General features: G+C 57.5%; 3 protein-coding genes across 9 annotated transcripts in view; 1 reads left to right on the forward strand and 2 right to left on the reverse strand.

Annotated features, from left to right (window-relative positions):
- The first annotated feature begins 542 nt into the window (after positions 1 to 542).
- ELOVL1 (ELOVL fatty acid elongase 1) lies at positions 543 to 5,866 on the forward strand. 3 transcript variants are annotated; one of them, XM_027838162.1, is made up of 9 exons: positions 543 to 632; positions 2,711 to 2,802; positions 3,715 to 3,777; positions 3,856 to 4,046; positions 4,241 to 4,321; positions 4,425 to 4,481; positions 4,574 to 4,679; positions 4,787 to 4,923; positions 5,111 to 5,866. In XM_027838162.1, the coding sequence occupies exons 3-9, from the start codon at positions 3,732 to 3,734 to the stop codon at positions 5,321 to 5,323; spliced, it is 831 nt and encodes a 276-aa protein (XP_027693963.1). In that variant the 5' UTR covers positions 543 to 632; positions 2,711 to 2,802; positions 3,715 to 3,731; the 3' UTR covers positions 5,324 to 5,866. The 3 variants fall into 3 exon arrangements, with proteins under 3 accessions (XP_027693963.1, XP_027693961.1, XP_027693964.1); XM_027838160.1 differs by lacking the exons at positions 543 to 632; positions 2,711 to 2,802 and adding an exon at positions 3,008 to 3,097; XM_027838163.1 differs by lacking the exons at positions 543 to 632; positions 2,711 to 2,802 and adding an exon at positions 3,366 to 3,390.
- Positions 5,867 to 6,064: 198 nt separating this feature from the next.
- CDC20 (cell division cycle 20) lies at positions 6,065 to 12,048 on the reverse strand. 5 transcript variants are annotated; one of them, XM_027838156.1, is made up of 9 exons: positions 11,796 to 11,847; positions 8,728 to 8,963; positions 8,136 to 8,326; positions 7,892 to 8,037; positions 7,582 to 7,810; positions 7,303 to 7,499; positions 7,082 to 7,176; positions 6,660 to 6,888; positions 6,065 to 6,554 (listed from the first exon to the last, which is right to left on the reverse strand). In XM_027838156.1, exons 3-9 carry the CDS (start codon positions 8,314 to 8,316, stop codon positions 6,132 to 6,134), a joined length of 1,500 nt encoding a protein of 499 aa, XP_027693957.1. In that variant the 5' UTR covers positions 8,317 to 8,326; positions 8,728 to 8,963; positions 11,796 to 11,847; the 3' UTR covers positions 6,065 to 6,131. The 5 variants fall into 5 exon arrangements, with proteins under 5 accessions (XP_027693957.1, XP_027693959.1, XP_027693958.1 ...); XM_027838158.1 differs by having other exon boundaries at positions 8,728 to 8,808; positions 11,796 to 11,820; XM_027838157.1 differs by having other exon boundaries at positions 8,728 to 8,959; positions 11,796 to 11,811.
- Positions 12,049 to 14,390: 2,342 nt separating this feature from the next.
- MPL (MPL proto-oncogene, thrombopoietin receptor) overlaps positions 14,391 to 17,333 on the reverse strand; it is a 29,410-nt gene continuing 26,467 nt past the window's right edge. The window contains exon 17 of the mRNA XM_027838073.1: positions 14,391 to 17,296. Coding sequence (XP_027693874.1) covers positions 16,940 to 17,296 — 357 coding nt within the window. The 3' untranslated portion in view covers positions 14,391 to 16,939. The remainder of the gene's footprint in view (positions 17,297 to 17,333) is intronic.

Raw genomic sequence — 17,333 nt, forward strand, 5'->3', positions numbered from 1 at the left:
AAGGTCCCAGTCAGGTGGGCCGGCCCTAGGAGCTTGTCAGCGGGGGGCGGGGGAAGCGCAGTAGGCTGGACCGAACCGTCGGGGCAGGGCCACTTAGGGGGTTGCTGAGAGAAAGCTTCCGGGCGGACGAAGACCGTACCCCTTCCCTCTTAGGCCCCTCCCCCGAGGTCGGGGTGGGCCGGGCGGAGCCGGGTTGGGCTGGGCCGGCCTGGCCGAGCTGAGCTGAGCTGAGCCGAGGCCCGCCCTCCTAGCCCTCCCAGTCCTCCCTGCCCTGCCAGGCCTCCAGGCCCGGGCCGGCCCAATCAGCGGTGCCCCCGCCCCTCGGGCCCGGCCTCGGCGCCCTCCCCCTGGGGTGACAGAAAGTCGGCGGCAGCTCCGGGAGCAGGAGGAGGCGGAGGAGGAAGTGGCGGCCGGGCTGGCCTTGGGACGGACCGACGGACGTCCTGACCGACCGACCGACCGACGGACTCCCCTCGCCCTCGCCCTGGTCCCGGGCGCGCCCTCCTCCTGCTCTCTCCGGCCTGGCCCTCCACTAGCTGGTCCGCCTCCGCCCTCCCCCCGCCCCCGGCCCCTGCCCGTCCGGCCGTCCCACCGCCCGCCCCGCGGAGTTGTGCGCGCGCTCGCTCAGCCCGGTGAGTTCCTGGGCCCGGGCGGGGCAGGCGGGGCTCGGGCTCCGGGCGCGGCTCGGCGCGGGGCGGGAGGGCGGGGTTCCGCATATCTGCCCTTCTCCCTCCGGACCGGGCTTGGGCCCCCATTCCTTAGCCCTCCTCCCTCCGTCTCTGCTGCCCTCTCTCCCTCCGGGGTCCCGGATGGGCCCTCTTTCCCCGCTTTCCCCATCTTTCCCGTCCCGCGTTCCCTCTCCCCGGCCAGCCCCGGCTGGCCCCGGCCGGAAGGGGAGAAAAAGGGAGAGAAGGGGGAGAGGGGGGAGGGGGCCCGAGTCTCGCGGTGCCGTAGGGGGTGGGGTGGGGCGGCCTGACTCCCCACTGGGAGCGGCCCTGGGCCTTTTCCGAACTCAGGTGGGGAGGAGCACGTGTGCGTGTGAGTGTGACCCTGACCGTGACTGGCAGTGCCAGAGCGAGAGTGAGCCCGCGCGGGGCCCGGGAGGGCGATCGCGCCGCGGGCATGTGCGAACGGACCAGGACCCGCCCCGAGGCCTCTGGGGACACAGACTTCCCCTTCAGGTGGCGCTCGCCCCCACCGCCGAGGCAAGCCCTTGTCCGGCATTCTAGGCCTCTGGGACTCCCAGCAGGGCCTCGATGGGCCAGCCCTCCTGCCTCCCTCATCATACTGGGGGATGACGGAGGAGGCAGAGAGGCAGGGTCCTGTAGAGGTGTGAAGGAGGGGGGAGTCGAGGTTAGAGTGGGTGGGTGGGTGGGTGGAGGTCGGGCTTGGCAAACTGCCCAGGAGCCCAGCCTAGGCACCCTAGCCCCTGGCTGTCAGTTGACTCTGGCCACAAGTTTTTGTTGAGCACCTGCAGCACCTGCTCCAGAGGACTGAGAAGGGAACAGAGCCCACCTGACTGTCAGGCTTGGAGAGTATCCCCTCCTCCCCTTGTGGGGGTTAGGGGTGAGGCAGGCAGTTTGGGAGATGAGGACCCCCCCCAGTGGGGTTTGGGGCCTGCCCTGGCTCTCCTTTTCCATATGCTGGGCAACAGTGTTGAGGGGTGCAGGCCAGTGCAAAAACTTCACAGTCCTTCCTCTGAGCTTCATTCATTCATTCATTTATTCATTCATGAATGCATGCATAGGTTCCTTCAGCATGTTTTGTGTTCTGTACCAGGCACTGTGCTGGGCAGAGGTCTACAAAGGCAAAAATGAAAGTTCCCATCCTCCATGACCTTACATTCTCCCCAGGGAAGCAGTATACATACTGACAAATACCGAATATAGACAGACTAATGGGGGGAGGTGCTGTGAGGGGAGAGATGCTAGCAGTTGGGAGGATGGACTAGGTGGATGGCCTTCCAGCTGGATGGAGATCTGGGATCCATCCCATGACTGGGCTGAGCCTTAAAGGTAGCTAAAAATGAAAGATGAGGTGGAAGTGAGAGGTGTTCCAGGCATAAACTGCCTGTTACAATGGCATGGAGATCGGAGATGATGTAGTGTCGTGAATGAGGAAGCCAAGGCCAGTCTACTAGAACTAAAGGTCATGGAGAAGCATATAATAAATATAGGGAAAGAGGCTGGAGCCAGATTGTGAAGGGCCTTTTTAAATGTCAAAGTGAGGATTTGCCTCTAAGGCAATAGGGAGCCGGTGCATGCATATGTCTCTACCTGTGTGTATGTGTGAGTGACATCCCTATCTGTTTTGCTGCATCTTTCATGGGTTCCCTGCATGTGTCTGCAGCCCACTCTAGGCTCTACTCCCCACTCTTGGATCAATTTGTCTTTGTTCTGTGTATCTGGCCCTGGCTAGTGGCCAGTCAGGGAATTCCGGAGGGCCCAGGGGTGGCTGCCCCTCCTCTGACATTCCTGCCTGCTTGTTGGGACCCCTCCCTCCAAGAAGGGGTGATTTGGGGGTGGTTTCTCCCCTCCCCCTTACATGCCAGGGACTCCGGCCACCCACTCGGAAGAGGGAGCTGCTCAAGGCTGGGGCTGGACAGGCCTCCAGAGGGGGCCTATCCAGGGGGCACACTGAGGGGGTTACTGCTCTCCACTTTAACCCGTCCTGGGCCAGGCTTCACTGTGTTCCCCTTGCTGTTTGTCAGGTCACTGCAGGACTCAGTCCAGTCTCGGGGGCTCAACTAGTCCGTCTGAGCTCCCACCCCTTCCGGTCTGCCAAGCCCCCTTGAGGTGTGAGGTGAGAGCCTGTCTGGCCAGTTGGGAATGTGGATGGGGAGGGGTCCAGGGACGGGGATTACTACCGGGACCGGGGCAGTGAGTCCTTTCCCAATCCTGGCAGACCCGGGCCACGCCCACCTACTCTTCCCCACCACCTCCCCACCTCTCCACTCCCACAGGCGGCTGACCTGTGGCCCGGATCCTCCTTGGACCCGCCCTGCGAGGGTGGAGGGCGGGGCTGCTGCCTGATCTAGTCAGACAGGTGCAGCTGCGGGGCCGCGAGCACCTCAGACCGGGCCGGGGAGAGGCAGGAGGTGGGTGAGCGGGCTGGAGGACGGGAGGGAGAAGAGAAGAGAAGAGAAGAGGGGCTGGTGGGCCAGGCTGCCCGCCCGCCCAGCCCTGGGGAGGAGAGGGGCGAGAGTACCTGGGACAGCAGAGGAGGTCGGGCGGAGGGAGAAGGCTGGGGCCAGGGGGAAGCGGGGAAGCAGGGAAGCCGGGAAGCCGGAGAGGAAGGAGCGAGGGAGAGAAGTCAAGGAAGAGCACTTGGAACCAAGGACAGGGATCCTGGCAGGGGGAGGAAGGGGGACGGAGCAACGCCCCGAGCCTGGCAAGTGAACGGAAGAATGCCCTGGACCCCTCTCCCGTGGCTCCCTGCCTTGTGTGCTGTGCTTTGGCCCTGCTCTGGCCGGGCTCCATCACCCTTCTCCAGTGTTCTCGGATTTGTACCTGCTCCCCTTCCCTCTCCAGGCTCCCTTGCCTCTCTGTTTCTGCTTCTTCCCCCTATCTCTTACCATCTCCATTCCTTTTGACCTTGGTTATCCAGAGAAACCAGGTATCCCTGGGCAGCTGGTTCACAGCTGTCCACCCGATAAGGCAGCGGGATGTCTGTGGACCCTGCCTGACCCTCACCCCTCTGCACTTCCCTTCCCAGAAGCCCAGCCAGCCAGGATGGAGTCCTTAATGAACTTGTACCATGAAGTGATGAAGAAAGCAGGTGAGACTGGAGCCCCTCCGACCTCTCTCCACCCCCCAAGCTTCCCCAGGTCCTGACCCTGTGCTTGTGTCCCCACAGATCCCCGGCTCCAGGGCTACCCCTTGATGGACACCCCGCTGCTCATGACCTCCATTCTCGTGGCCTATGTCTACTTTGTGCTGTCCTTGGGGCCCCGGCTAATGGCCAATCGGAAACCATTCCAGCTTCGAGGCTTCATGGTCATATACAACTTCTCCCTGGTGGCTCTCTCCCTCTACATAGTCTATGAGGTGAGGTGAGGGGCCCTTGTTCTGGAGGGGCTGCGGTTGGCCCTGCTGCCCTCCTAATGTGTATCCAGCTTAGTGAAATGCAGGCGAGAAGGGGGGGGCGCTGCAGAGCAGGGCTGTCTGAGGGCCTTGGGTTGTCAGAGGAGGGAAATGACCCCTCTGACCAGCTTCTCCCCCCCCACTCCCACCTGCCCCAGTTTCTGATGTCTGGCTGGCTGAGCACCTACACATGGCGTTGCGACCCTGTGGACTTTTCCCAGAACCCTGAGGCCCTTCGGGTGAGTTGAACGCTGGGTAGGGGTGGCGCTGGGGTGCTTTGAGGTAGGGAGCTAGAACTGGCCAGGGGGCCTTACTGGGGGCCTCTGTCCTTTCACCTTGCAGATGGTTCGTGTGGCTTGGCTCTTTCTGTTTTCAAAGTTCATCGAGCTGATGGACACAGTGAGTGTTTATGTGTTTGGGGCTTGGGATGGCCAGGGGCAGGGTTGGGGGAAGCCAGGCCTCAGCCCTGACCACTACTCCTTCCCCTACAGGTAATCTTTATTCTTCGAAAGAAGGACGGTCAGGTGACTTTCTTGCATGTCTTCCATCACTCTGTGCTGCCCTGGAGCTGGTGGTGGGGCGTTAGGGTGGCCCCAGGTGAGGAGTGGACAGGGTAGTGGTGGGCTTGGAGAGGCTGCTAGCTTCCTTAGCACCAGCATTGCATTGACCCTATCTTTCTACTCTTTCTGTTTCCTACTTCCCAGGAGGAATGGGTTCCTTCCATGCCATGGTGAACTCCTCCGTCCATGTGGTCATGTACCTTTATTATGGGCTGTCTGCTTTGGGCCCAGCAGCCCAGCCCTATCTCTGGTGGAAGAAGCACATGACGGCTATCCAGCTGGTGAGAGAACCTGCTCCCTTTTCAGGGTCTCTTCCATTTCCCCTCCTTCCTCACCTTTCCACCAGCCCTTCCCATTCCTTCCCTCCCTCCCATCTCTGCTTGTGTCCTCTCTGTATCCCGGTCCTGAGCCCATGCCTGGCCCTTGCCCTCTGCCACTGGCCCTGAGCCTAGTCCTCTCTCCCCCCAGATCCAGTTTGTGCTGGTCTCATTGCACATCTCTCAGTATTATTTCCTGCCCAGCTGTGACTACCAGTACCCTGTGATCATCCACCTCATCTGGATGTATGGCACCATCTTCTTTGTGCTCTTCTCCAACTTCTGGTATCAATCCTATACAAAGGGCAAACGGCTGCCAAGGGCTTTCCAGCAGAATGGAGTGCCCAAAGTCAAGGCGAACTGAGCCAGGCTGGCCTCACCCTGGCCCTCGCCCACCACCTAAGTGCCTCAGGGCTGCACTGAGGGCAGCCATACCATTTGGGCAGGGGGTCTGTGGATCATGTCTCAGTCTCTGCTGGTGGGTCACAGGACCTGGCTAGAGCAGGGGGACAGACCCAGACCCTCCTCTCTTCCTATGAGCTGGCACACAGGGACCACAACCCCCCCCCTCCCCATACCTTACCCCTAACCAGAGGGGGTCCCTTGCCTTCTGCCACAGCACAGCCCTGGGGGTGGGGGTGCAGCTTGAGCTGGACATGCCCCCTTCCTCCCCACCCTGGGCCAGCCTGTCTGGGGAAAGGGAATACTCAGGGCTGGCCCCAACCACAGGCCTGCGGCCTTTTAACTTTTCTCACACTGAAGAGGTCAGCAATAATCTTCCCCTGGTCATCGGGGACTGTTCTCACCCCACATCTGCCCTACTGCTGGAGGGGCTGGGGCAGGGAGAACACAGCCCAGAGGGGCTGCTCACTCACACGTGTCTTAATTAAAGTGACAGGAAACATCAGTGACTTGGAGGTGTACTGTGTCCTGCTGAGCGTGTGTTGGGGGCAGGAAGCGGACACAGTTGGGCCATGATTTATTCACTGATTGTCTCTCAAGAGTAGGCCAAGGCCCCATGTCTGAGGAGCCTGGGGACTGCTGTAGGTAGTCTTCCTGAGCCCCCTCAAGGCGGTACCTGTGGTTCAAGAGAGGACAGAGCAAGGCAGGGGGACAGATGTCTTTATTAGAAAAATAAAACCCAGTGGGCAGGGGGGGAGCTGGGGCCAGCCTCAGCGGATGCCCTGATGGATGAGGCTGCTCTTGGCTGCACTCGCCTTCTCCCGCTCCCGCCGCTGCGCAGGGTCCAGCTCGAAGCAGCGCCACAGGCGCAGGGTTTCATCAGCGGCAGCTGAGGCCACAGTGCAGCCATCAGGGCTCATGGTCAGGCTCAGGACCCGGGCCGTGTGACCTTTGAGCTCAGCCACTTTGGCCATGCTTGGGTACTTCCAGATGACCAGCTGGTTCTGGGCAAAGCCATGGCCAGAGATGAGTTCTTTATAGTTTGGGGACCAGAGGATGGCGCACACCTGGGACTGGGCATCCACAGCACTGAGACACGCTCCTGAACAAACGTTCCAGATCCGGATGTGCCGGTCGCTGGTGCCGCCTCCGGTGGCCAGCACATTGGACTGCCATGGACACCAGGCCACAGCCTAGTGGAGAAGGGGAAGGGGAAAAACAAGGTTTAGGAGGGTGCCAGTGCTCCCCCCACCCCTTACAGTTGGGCCATCCCACTTCTGGCTGCCCAGGCCTCTCACCTTGACTGCACCCACGTGCTGAGTGAAGGTCTGCAGGGGACCCCAGCCCCCATCACTAGGGGCACTGGGCCACACATTCACCAAGTTGTCATTGCCTCCACTGGCCAGGTATCGGCCATCAGGGGCCCAGCGTAGGCCACACACTTCCTGGCTGTGTCCATTCAGTGTAGCTACATGGTGTTCAGCCACTCGGACATCATGGTGATGGACGTGGCCAGACCGAGACCCGCTGGGAGGAGGAGACAGCTAAGGGTGGGGCTCTGAAACCCTTTACTCCCTTGAGGGAAAGGGTCCCCCATCTATCCAAACAACCCTCCCCCTCCTTCCCACCAGGACTACGACAAGATGCCTGTGGCGTTGATAGAGGGAGTGAGCTAGTAGGGGCAGGCAGGCATTCACAGGGACAAGGGCCCAGCTCAGACCTGGAGAGGATGTAGCTGTTCCAGGCCAGGGCACCCACGCGTGCTGTATGGCTGCTCATGTTTCGAAGCCGTTTCTGCTGCTGGACATCCCACAGCTGGAGAGAGAGGAAAGGAAGGTTTGGGAGTCAGGGCTCCCCTTGGAGTCTCTACTTGGGGGTGCAGAGATGAAACTTGGGGGTTTCATAGGCCCTGCCTCCCCTCAGGGGACCTCTGGCTCTCACCTGAACCTCTGCACTGCTGGTGCCCACGGCCAGGTAGTTTCCCTCCTTGATCCAGGCCACAGAGGACACGTAGTCTCCTGGCCGCTCTGTCTGCAGCAGCTGCAGGATCTCCCCTGAGCCCGCGTTCCACAGGTACACAGACGTGTCCAGAGCCACGGCCAGCACGTTGCCACAGCTCCAGTCCATGAGGTTCAGGTCTGAAGAGAGCAGAGCGCAGCTGTCTCCAGGGTTACTGAGCCCTCCTGCCCCCCACCCCCAAAGCTTCTGAAGGCCACTCACAGTAGTCATTTCGGATCTCAGGGGCGTCGAGGATGCGGTCAGGAAGGGAGGGGATATAGCGGCAGGTCTTCTTCCTGCTGGAGCCTGGGGTGGCCTTTTGACTGTACAGCACCCGAAGGCTATTCTGATAGCCCTCCGGGGCATTCTGAGGCTTCCCACTGAGTCGGAGGATCTTGGCTTCTTCCACATCAAAACCATTGAGATTCAAGGACCAGGCTTTCTGCTGCTCCTGAGGAGGCCAGAACTCAAGGTCAGGAAGGTACCGGCTAACCCCACACCCAGACACACACATACACACACACTGACACACCTTCCTGGTGGGCGTGTGGTTGGCTGGCTGATTTTCCTTGCTCAGCAGGAAGCTGGCCACCTCCATCTGGGATGTGCTTCGATGGGGGATATAACGATCCCCGCCCGCCTTACCAGGGGTACTCTGTGTCTTGGAACCAGATTTGCCTGAGAAGACAGACAGAGGCTGGAAGGGCTGCCCCCTCCCCGTGACCCCCAGGCCAGGTTCCCCTCCCAGGCCCAGGCCCCCTGCTGTCCTCACTCACCAGGAGTCCGGCCTGGCGTCCTCCCAGAGCTGTGTGATCGGTTGGCCGTGCGCATCGGGGAAGGGGGGGGCCCGGGGGTTTCTTTGGCTTTGCGCTGCCATCGAGCAGGAGGTGCGTTGACAATAGATGTGTCCAGCTGGAGCAGGGAGTGCAGGTCATTCTCAAATACAAACTGAGCCATGGTACCGGACCTGGGAACAGAGAGGCCGGCAGCCATCCATCAGAACTCCTGAGGATGTGCAGGGCCCTCTGTTAGAAAGACCTGGGCTGCTAGGGGCTACTGAGGCAGCGGGAACAATGCGAAGGTCTGTGACAAGCAGGGGACAGAAAGGGGCAGACTGAATCAGGTGTAGAAAGGGGAGTCAAGGATGATGGGATGGCAATGCATTGCAGACATCTTAAAAGGTTGGAATCTAACAAGATTAACTTTAAAGGGATAAATGTAAAGTCCTAGAATTGGGTTCAAAAAATAAATAGCACAAGGATAGAAAGCAGGAGAGGCAGGCCAGAAATTACCTAAGACAGAGAAGCCCATTGGAGGGGACAGCAAAGCAAGGAGAAGGTACATGTGTGGATAAAAGGGAAGAAATACCTCCTTAAAATGGGCTGGATGATTTCTCTACAGAAAGGGGAGGCCTTGGAAAGCTAGCGCTTCTTCATCCGGGAGCCGGAACTACAGTAATAACTCTATTTCAATACAGCTGGTTTTCTTTGTAATGCTATCCATGGTATGTGTTTAAAAAACATTCTAAGAAGGCCTCTGCAGGTTTCACCAGACAGCATGCCACAGGAGTCCATGTCGCACAAAAGTTAAGACTCACTCCCTGCCTTAGAGAATATAATAATAGCTAGCATTTAGAGAGCACGTTAAGGTTTCCAAGCACTGAATCTCCCAACAACCTTGGGAGGCGGGGGCTGTTTTGCTCCCTCTTTTAGATATGAGGAAAGGCCTATGGGGAAAGTTTAGTGAATTGCCCAGGGTCCCAAAGCTGGCTGCACTGGAACACAGGACTTCCTGACTCCAGACCAACACCCGGACCTGTCTCCTGTGGTCAGATTTGTAAGGTATAAAATGAAGCTTAAGGCCAAGCAGAGCTCCAGGCAGGAACAAGATGAAGAAGGGGAGAGATTAGTGTCAGGCCCAGAGTCCAAAGACTCAGCTTCCAGAGTTCAAATCCAGCCTTAGGCACTCAGGCACACCTAGCAGTGTGACCCTGGGCAAGTCACTTAATCCTGTTTGCCTCAGTTCCTCCTTTTAAAATGAGCTGGAGAAGGAAATGGCCAACCACCCTAGGATCACTGCCAAGAAAACCTCAAATAAGGTCACGAGAGTCAGACACAACTGAAAAATGACTGACCGAATTCTTCCTAAAGGAGCCCCCAGTCAAGGGTAGAAAGAGGACTGGGCCAAAGAGCCCTGAGGGAATTCTGGGTCAAAGGCAGGACCAAGCACTTAATATGTGCTGGGCCAGGGATATAAAGACAAATATGGAACAGCAACAGTGCTCAAGAAATGAAGCTGGTGAAGAATGCAGGCAGGGCAGCCTGGCAGGGAGGGCATGGGCATCGAGGCTCCTCAAGAAAAGGTCAGTGGACAAGATGGTGCTGGAGGCCAGGCTTCTCTCAAAGCAGAGTAGGAGTGGGGGTGGAGAGAAAGGCCAGTGCAAAGGCTCCAACACAGGAGGTGGTACGCCATGTACAGGCAGTACCAAATAGGTGAAAATGTACCAGGCAGGGGAAAAAACAGCTGAAGCTAGATGGTGAAGGGCCATGAATAAATGGTGAATAGAGGAGCCTGTGTTTCACCGTAGAGGTAAGGAATGGGGAGTTCCAGAAGCTTTTTGGGCAGAGGGACATGGTCACTTTGGCAGTTGTGGGAGACCAATTAGGAGGCCTGATGTGAGTGCAGGGGAGGGGGTAGGGGCTGCATCTGCCCAGTCTGCTGATTTGCAGGGGTAGAAGGAGGCCTGGGACCACTCCTCGGCTCTCACTAACCAGTTGGGCTTCTGGCCTCCCACTGCCTCAGTCAGCCAACAAACATTTAAGAAGTGCCTACTACGTGCTAAGCCCTGGGTCTTCGACCAGCAAGCAAGGCAGCACTTGGGGTGGGGGTGAAGATGCTCTCACTTTTTACTCCTTTCTTGGTGACCCCATCAACCCCCAGACTTTTAGACCGAGATGTCACTGGACATTTGGAAATGGATGTCCTGTAGGCATCTTAAACTCAACTTGTCCAGAACAACTTATTCTGTTCCCAAAAGAAAACTCTCTCCTCTTCCAAACTTCTCTCTTCCTGCTAAGGGCTCTAGCCTGACGTCCTCAGTCTCCCTCCCCAACACATCCAGGGTATCTCTTGTACCTTTTCCCTTCTCTCTACTCCCCAGAACCACTAAATCTTTTCCCAGTGGGTCTCCCTGCCTCCCATCTCCACACAGCCACTAACAAGATTTTCCTAAATTGAAAAAGCCGACCACATCTAACTTCCTCTACTTAAATTCCAGTGGTTCCCGATTGACTTGAGCTAGGACCAAATACAGACTTCTCAAGGCTGGCGTTTAAAGTCCTGCCCATCAGCGTTCCAGCCCACTTTTCCAGCCTTAGGAAAGGACACTCTCCAACACTCTCTGTCCCAGTCACTGTCCCACAGCCTTCTCTCCATCTCTCACCTCTGTGCTTTTGCCCAGGCTGTGCCCCACCCCTGGAATTCCTACCCTCCTCCGCCCCTCCTTCTCTCAGAAGCCCTCGTTTTTCTCCCCCACGCTCAGTTCAGTGGTTGCCTTCTCGTGAGGTCTCTCCCCTGTTTATTCTGAATATCCTGATGTCCACGGCACATCCTGATGTCCTAGCACTGACAACACAGTTCACTGCCCGCCCTACTGAGACTCCCACTTTGTCCACGTCCAAGCCAGCCCGTCTGCCTCTCCCTTTCATGGTGCCCAAGAACAGAGTTGTCCAGGTGTCCAGCACACTGCCCACAACACTCTCGAGTCTGGCCTGAACCAGATTAAAACCAACCGGGAAACATTGAGCAAAATAAAGAAGACACGGATAACGCTGCGTTTACAGACCAATAGTCCTCCTCCCTCTGAGTGAGGGCGATCCCACGACCCTGGGGCCCCCCCACTCTCTCAGGACGCCCGCTGCTCCTCCAGGCCCCCTCCCCCACCCCTCGGACCCCACCTCTTTTGCAGGGCAAGAGACGCCTCGATTCGCGCTTGCTTCCTTGCCTCCCCCCCCACCCCGTCCCTACTGGGCTCCATTCTCACCTCCCCCCATGTCCCCAGGCCCGCCATGGGCCCCGCTCGGGGTCGCGGCCCCCATGTCCAAGCAGAGCCTGCCCGCGCGGCACTGGGACCCAAACAAGGAACGCAACACTCAGCCCCGGGAAGCCCCTCACCACCCTGCTCGCCCTGGGGCGGTCTCCTCGGACCCCGGGGCGACACCTGCGGGCAGCCCCGCCCGGGCCATCCTCTGCTCTCTGAGACCCCCGCGGCTCCCACCATCCTCCTTACGATCACCTCTGAGCCTCTGCACAGCAAGCCCTGACCTCGCTCCAACCCTGGCTCTCGTCGCACCTCCGTCCGGGACGGCACTTAATCCACGCCCGGCGCCCCAATCCGCGCCCCTCGCCCTGCTCCCCGGTTCCCTGCCCCCTCACACCTCCGCCCGGCCTCGCTTCGTCTTTTGCCGCTGCTGCCTCCTCCACTGCCCGCGCAGGCTGGGCGTTTCCGGCCGCCGCCATTTGAAGGCTCCCGCCGCACTCCCATTGGCCGCTTCAAATCCAACGGCCGCAACCGCCATCCGCCATTGGCTCCAGGATTCAGGACGGGACTTCCGCCGAGACACGCCTTCCTCGCGAGAGGCCAACCCCAGCCAGGCAGGGGGCATAGCGAAGAGAGCCGGGGAAGAGGAGACGCTGACCCGGGCGAGGCCTGATCAGGGACTAGGGCTGAGGTGAGGGCGGGGTCTCATGAGACAGGACCAATGAGAGACCAAGGCTGAAGCTTAGGCGGGGCCAGGGCGGGGCCACATTGGGGATGAGGCCAATGAGGAGCCGGATCTGAGGCAGAGGCGGAACATGGGGCCGAGCGTGTGGGTACCTAATGAGGGACCAGGGAACCCGAGGGGGCGTGGCGGAGCTGAGACTGTGCCAATAGGGCGGGGCCAACCGAGACACCCGAGTCGGCGTGGGGCGGAGCCAGGCTGGTCAGCAACCAGACTGCTCGACCGCTCTTTAAACCTACTTCAACCCCTGTTACCAGTGGGGTGCAATGGCCTGGATCCTGCTGATAGAGCATCATCTCTGCTGCCAGAGAAATCCCGTCTTGGCTTGAATACATCCAGAGATGGGGAGCTCACCTGCTCTCTAGATAGCCTGTGCCATTTGACTAAAGCTCTCGGCGTCCAGCCTTTTCACCGACGACATCCAGCCCGGCTCAGTTTCGCTGCAGCATGGCCCCACCCATCCCAATCCTAAAAACCTTTAGGGTTTCTCTCCCTTCCCTTGCCCTCGGGCTTAGGGTTTGAGCTGGTCCAGGTCCAGCTGAGCTTGGCGACAGACGTGTCGAGCCCAGATGCCTCGGAGAAGACAGGCAGCCTGGGGTCTCAACAGGCTATCTCGCGTAACATACCCACAGCCCACTCGCGGATTTCCATCATTCTATCGCTCTCTGTGTCTGCTTGTCCCCTCCTTGTGGGAATGCACAAGGGAATGGAGGAAGGAGGCAGAAAGCGAGTGTGCATTCTCCAGCCCTAGAACTGGACTGGAACCTGGATCGTGTCTCTGATGTTTATATTACCTGTGTGAACCTGGGCAAATCCCTTAGCCTCCGCGGGCCGCATTTTCCTCATCTATAAAATGAGGAAGTTGGACTGCAGGCCTTTGGAGCCCCTTCCACTTCTAGACCTAGACTCCTCTAAGGTCCCTTCCCCGTTTGAATCCTAGGGAGCCCTCGACCCCTTCTCTGTGCCACACAACACTCGAAATGCTGCCCTAGGCCATGGGGAGTTAGGGAAGGTTTCTGAGCGGGAAACCCCCCAGGAAGACTTCCCTGGCTTGGAACTTTTGACTATACAAAGGTCCCTTGGAAGTAGGGGCGTGTGGAGGATGGGGCTTTAATCCACTAGAGGAGGGAAGGAAATGTGGCGGAGTGGAAGACTGAGGTTTTTGGAACTGGTCCAGGGATTTCATTGCAGGAAACTCCCAGGGCAGGTAGTCAGCACTCTGAAATTCACAGTCCTAGACAGTTGCCTGGAGCATTGAGAGGCTGAGGGAGTGGATGAAATAATTAATTACTGAATAAAAGAATGAAAAGCATTTATGAAGAACTCAGAGGTACCATACACTCAGCTAAGCACTGGGGGATACCCATGAGTCCCTGCCCCCAACAAGCTCTCCTTCTAATGGAGAAGACAACCCACTTGAGTGGTGGGGGCTGGGGCCTTTGCTCCAGAAAGTTACTGGGAGGGTGACCCAATGGCAGAGTTGATTTGATCTTGGCTCCAGAACAGGATGGCAGAGGGAACGGATTGGTGAGACTGTGGAGCTGGCAGGAGACGAGGGAGGTAAATGAAGCATGGGTGAGGCTTTCCTGCAATGATATCCCAGGAAGGACGCAATAATTTGCCCAGGCTCCTCCAGTCATCATCAGAGACCAGACTTGAACATAGGTCTTCCTGAGTCCGAGGCCAGCTCATGCCACACAGCTTCTCTTTTAGGATCAAAGTAAAGAAAACCTATGAGAGAGCTGTCCAAAAGTGGCCTGGGGTGGTAGTGAGTTTCCTATCATCACTGGTTCCAGGGAAGGCTGGATGACGACTTCTTGGTGATGCTGCAGAAAGGGCTATGGAAATTCTGGGACTGTGGCTGGCAACGAACAGGGAATTCTCGGAAGACAAGGCTTCCAATTGGGCAGTTTTGGGGTGTGTATGAGGAAGCAACAGAAAAGCTGGGGAAAGGGTCATGCTGGAACTTGAAGGCAGCAGGAGCATAGACTTGATTTTGTGGGTGATAGAGGTTGAGAAGATGACACCATAAGATTTCTGAGTCAGAACATGACATGATCCAACCCAGGCTCAAGATTAATCTGTCAGTGTCCACAGTGTTATTTGGAGGGAGGAACCGGGAGGCAAGGAGACTAATGAGGACCTGTTTACCAGACTGGTCCTGGTACGATCCTGAGACTTGGGGTCTGAGGTGGCCATGCTACATCTTGGGAGGAAGTGTCGAATCATAAATCGATCATAAGAGAGTCATAAGGCAAGCAACAAGCATTTATTAAGGATGTGCCAGGCACCGAGGTAAGAAGTGGGGATCAGAAACATGAATTCCTAACCTTAAAGGGATTACATTCTAGGGATGATGGAAACAATTGGCTCACCTGGCCCCACCCCAACCTCACACAAATCAGGTTGGTTCTCCCTTAAAAGATCTTGAAACCTTTCTGGAGGGTGACTGGCTCATGGTCACTTTGGGGCTTCAGATGGCAGACCAGCTCCAGGAGCCTGCCTGGGCAGCTGAGCTCTTGAATCAATGCTTTCTCCTGTCATGGCTAAGGAAGGTTCTTTTGTTAGCTGCTGGTTGGATTATGGGTGTTTTATTTCATGCTCCTTTTGGACCTCAACTAGCAGGAGATTGGCCTGAGTGAAGCCCAAGGGCACCAGGAATGAGGTAATCAGCCAAAGCCTGCTCTATGGGGGAGGGTATCTGGGGGCATTTTGAAAGGGGTAGGGGGATGGCCGGCACAAAGACATGGAGTCCACAAAGGGAAGGGACATTTTTGTGGAAGAAATCAATGTCACCCAGCCTTGTGGAGAACATGTCAAAGGAAGAATGGCCAAGACTTGGCAACCAACTCACTGGGGGCGAAGGGTGAGGAAAGAGGAGGAGTCTGAGGTGCCTGGGTGACCAGGAGGATGCTGGTACAAGGAGGCTGGAGGGGGAATTCAAGATGTGGAGCGTAGGACTGGAGAAGCACTGAGAACAGTGAAAAAGGCCCTGGAGATGGGGTGGAAATCAAGCACAGATGTTTGTGAGCACACTGACCACACGGCACAAGAGCTGCCTTCAGCACCTGGCCCAGCTCTGAACGGCCTCCAGGAGGGAAGCCCGCCAGAGCCATTAGCCCGTAGTGAATGCAGGGAATGGCCAACTCTCATCAGAGCCAACCGAGTAGGCCTCTGGCACCCTTCAATATTGGGAGGAGATAAAAAACAAGAGGGTAAGGGGAACCTTGCCAGCTTCAGGTACAGAAAGAGGGATTAGGCTTGTTTTGCTTGGCCTCATTGGGCAGAATCAAAAGGAGGAGCAGGAGGCTGCAAAGAGGCCCACTGAGGAAGCTTGCTAACAGCCATCTCCCAGGGGCATAGGCTGCCCTGGGAGGAGGTGGGCTCCCTGCCTTGGAGCTCTTCCACCAGAGGGTGACTGGCTGCCTACTGGATGCAGACTGTTAATAGAGATGTTGCAGACACAAGGTTCTTTTGGGGGCTTTCCCTGACCATGGTGCTCAGAAATGTAAGGATTTTTCTCTTTCCACTTCTTCCTATTCCTCCACCTGGCATTTAAGGCTCTCCACCATCTGGCTTGCCCCCCATACATTAGTCCATGAGCACGTGCTGAGTAGCAACTCTGTGCCCAAGGTTCACCTGGCAGGTCTGCTCATCATCTCTCCTCCCCCTTCCCTGAATTCCAATACTATGCAATTTGGTGTTGACCCCTTAAAGTCCAGAGGCCTGGGTCTGAATCTTCCCTTCGACACTCTGGCCATCTCTGAGGTTCAGTTTGCTCCTCTGTGAAATGGGGGGGGTAGGGGTGACATACTGGGAGTGGCTTTCTCCCCACGGGGCTCTTGTGAGGCATACATGAGAAATTAACAAGCTGTAGAGTGTTCCCCATGTCAGTCATCAGGCCTGTTGTCCTTCAGGGCCCCACGTATGTGCCACCTTCCCCAGCCATCACAGCTCACCCCTCCTAAGAAGGTGTCTCCCTGTCTAGCCTAGTGCTGGACCAGAGCAAAGGCGAAAGGCTGGTGGCTGGACCTATGAGGAGGGCCTATAGGTCTTCCCAGCACTCAGGGTGAATGGAGAAAGGCAGTGTCTGTCTCTAGAGAAAAATCTCACCTGCCTTTCAGGGCCCCTCATTCCCCACTCCTGGCATTTGCTCAACTACGCTCATTTGCCACCTGCCGAGTACTTGTCCCCGCTGCTGTGAGGCAGCTGGGGGCCCAGGCCAGGCTGACAGGATCCGACAGGCCCCTTTTCCCTAGGACCACTCCTTAGTCTTATGTCCCTCTGCCTGTCCCCAGTGTATGAAGCTCAAGTGGTCATTCAAGGAAATCTTTATTGAGTTGCAGTGTGAGAGACTATGAATCCTGTCCAGTCACTGATCCCAGGGGCTCCAGCCGGATGGGGGATGAGCCACATGTGTAAGAGGCAGAGGATGCATGGCTGTTTCCTGCTCTGTACAATGAGGTTGGCAGAGGCTTTGCAAAAGACTCTGTCCCCGGGGTTGGGAAAGACCCCAAGTGCTTTGCAATAAAGGCTCAAGTCCTAGGGTTGGCCACTCTGGGGACCGACAGCTGCTGAGGCAAAGCCCGAGCCCAGGGAATCTGCAGCCAGCCTTGCTCAGGCTTCCACAATCAGGAAGTGGTGTTGGGGCTGGGCACTGGGGAAGGATGGGACTTAGTTTGGGAGGTCTTCCTGAGAGGGTGAGGACTGCAGAAGACAGAAGTTTTGCTCAGGAGATGGTGATGTGCCCCATCAGGGCAAGGTCCCCATTCAGTGAGATGGGTCCCCAGGAGGTTGAGTCAGTAAGCTGAGCTGGAGCTCACTTGGGAAAGCAGTGGGGTAAAGGGGGTCACTGGCAGGCACTCATGCCGGGGGGCTCTAGGGAAAGGTACTGTGTCCAAGGGCTGGTGGCAGTGATTTGAGGATGGGAGAGGCTGGGACAAGTGAGGCAGGTAGGAGTAGTTGTCGATGTGGGTGATGGGGTCAGGCTCAGACTCTGAAGGGGCTGGGGCTAAGGGTGTGGACCAGGACCCCAGACAGCCAGCCTGCAGCAACACCGGGTAGTCCAGCTGGGACTGGCCATCCACAGATTCAGAAAGGACCTCCAAGAGGCTCGGTTCCTCTTCTTTATCTCCTCCTGAGGCTGAGGCCTTGGGCTAGAAGAGATGGGGTCAGGGACTATGAGGGAGGAAG

This window comes from Vombatus ursinus, unplaced genomic scaffold (assembly GCF_900497805.2).
Source record: "Vombatus ursinus unplaced genomic scaffold, bare-nosed wombat genome assembly UNPS02014825.1, whole genome shotgun sequence".
NCBI lineage: Eukaryota > Metazoa > Chordata > Mammalia > Diprotodontia > Vombatidae > Vombatus > Vombatus ursinus.

Bases quoted from the DNA above. Each gene is read 5' to 3' on its own strand.
- ELOVL1 (XM_027838162.1), top strand. From the start codon at position 3,732: ATGGAGTCCTTAATGAACTTGTACCATGAAGTGATGAAGAAAGCAG. The intron at 4,482-4,573 runs GTGAGTGTTTAT...CTTCCCCTACAG, and splicing joins TCATCGAGCTGATGGACACA to GTAATCTTTATTCTTCGAAA. The intron at 4,924-5,110 runs GTGAGAGAACCT...CTCTCCCCCCAG, and splicing joins ACATGACGGCTATCCAGCTG to ATCCAGTTTGTGCTGGTCTC.
- CDC20 (XM_027838155.1), bottom strand. From the start codon at position 11,902: ATGGGAGTGCGGCGGGAGCCTTCAAATGGCGGCGGCCGGAAACGCCCA. The intron at 8,327-11,795 runs GTGTGAGGGGGC...CTCTGTTCCCAG, and splicing joins CGAAGCGAGGCCGGGCGGAG to GTCCGGTACCATGGCTCAGT. The intron at 7,177-7,302 runs GTGAGAGCCAGA...CTCTCTCTCCAG, and splicing joins CCAGCAGTGCAGAGGTTCAG to CTGTGGGATGTCCAGCAGCA.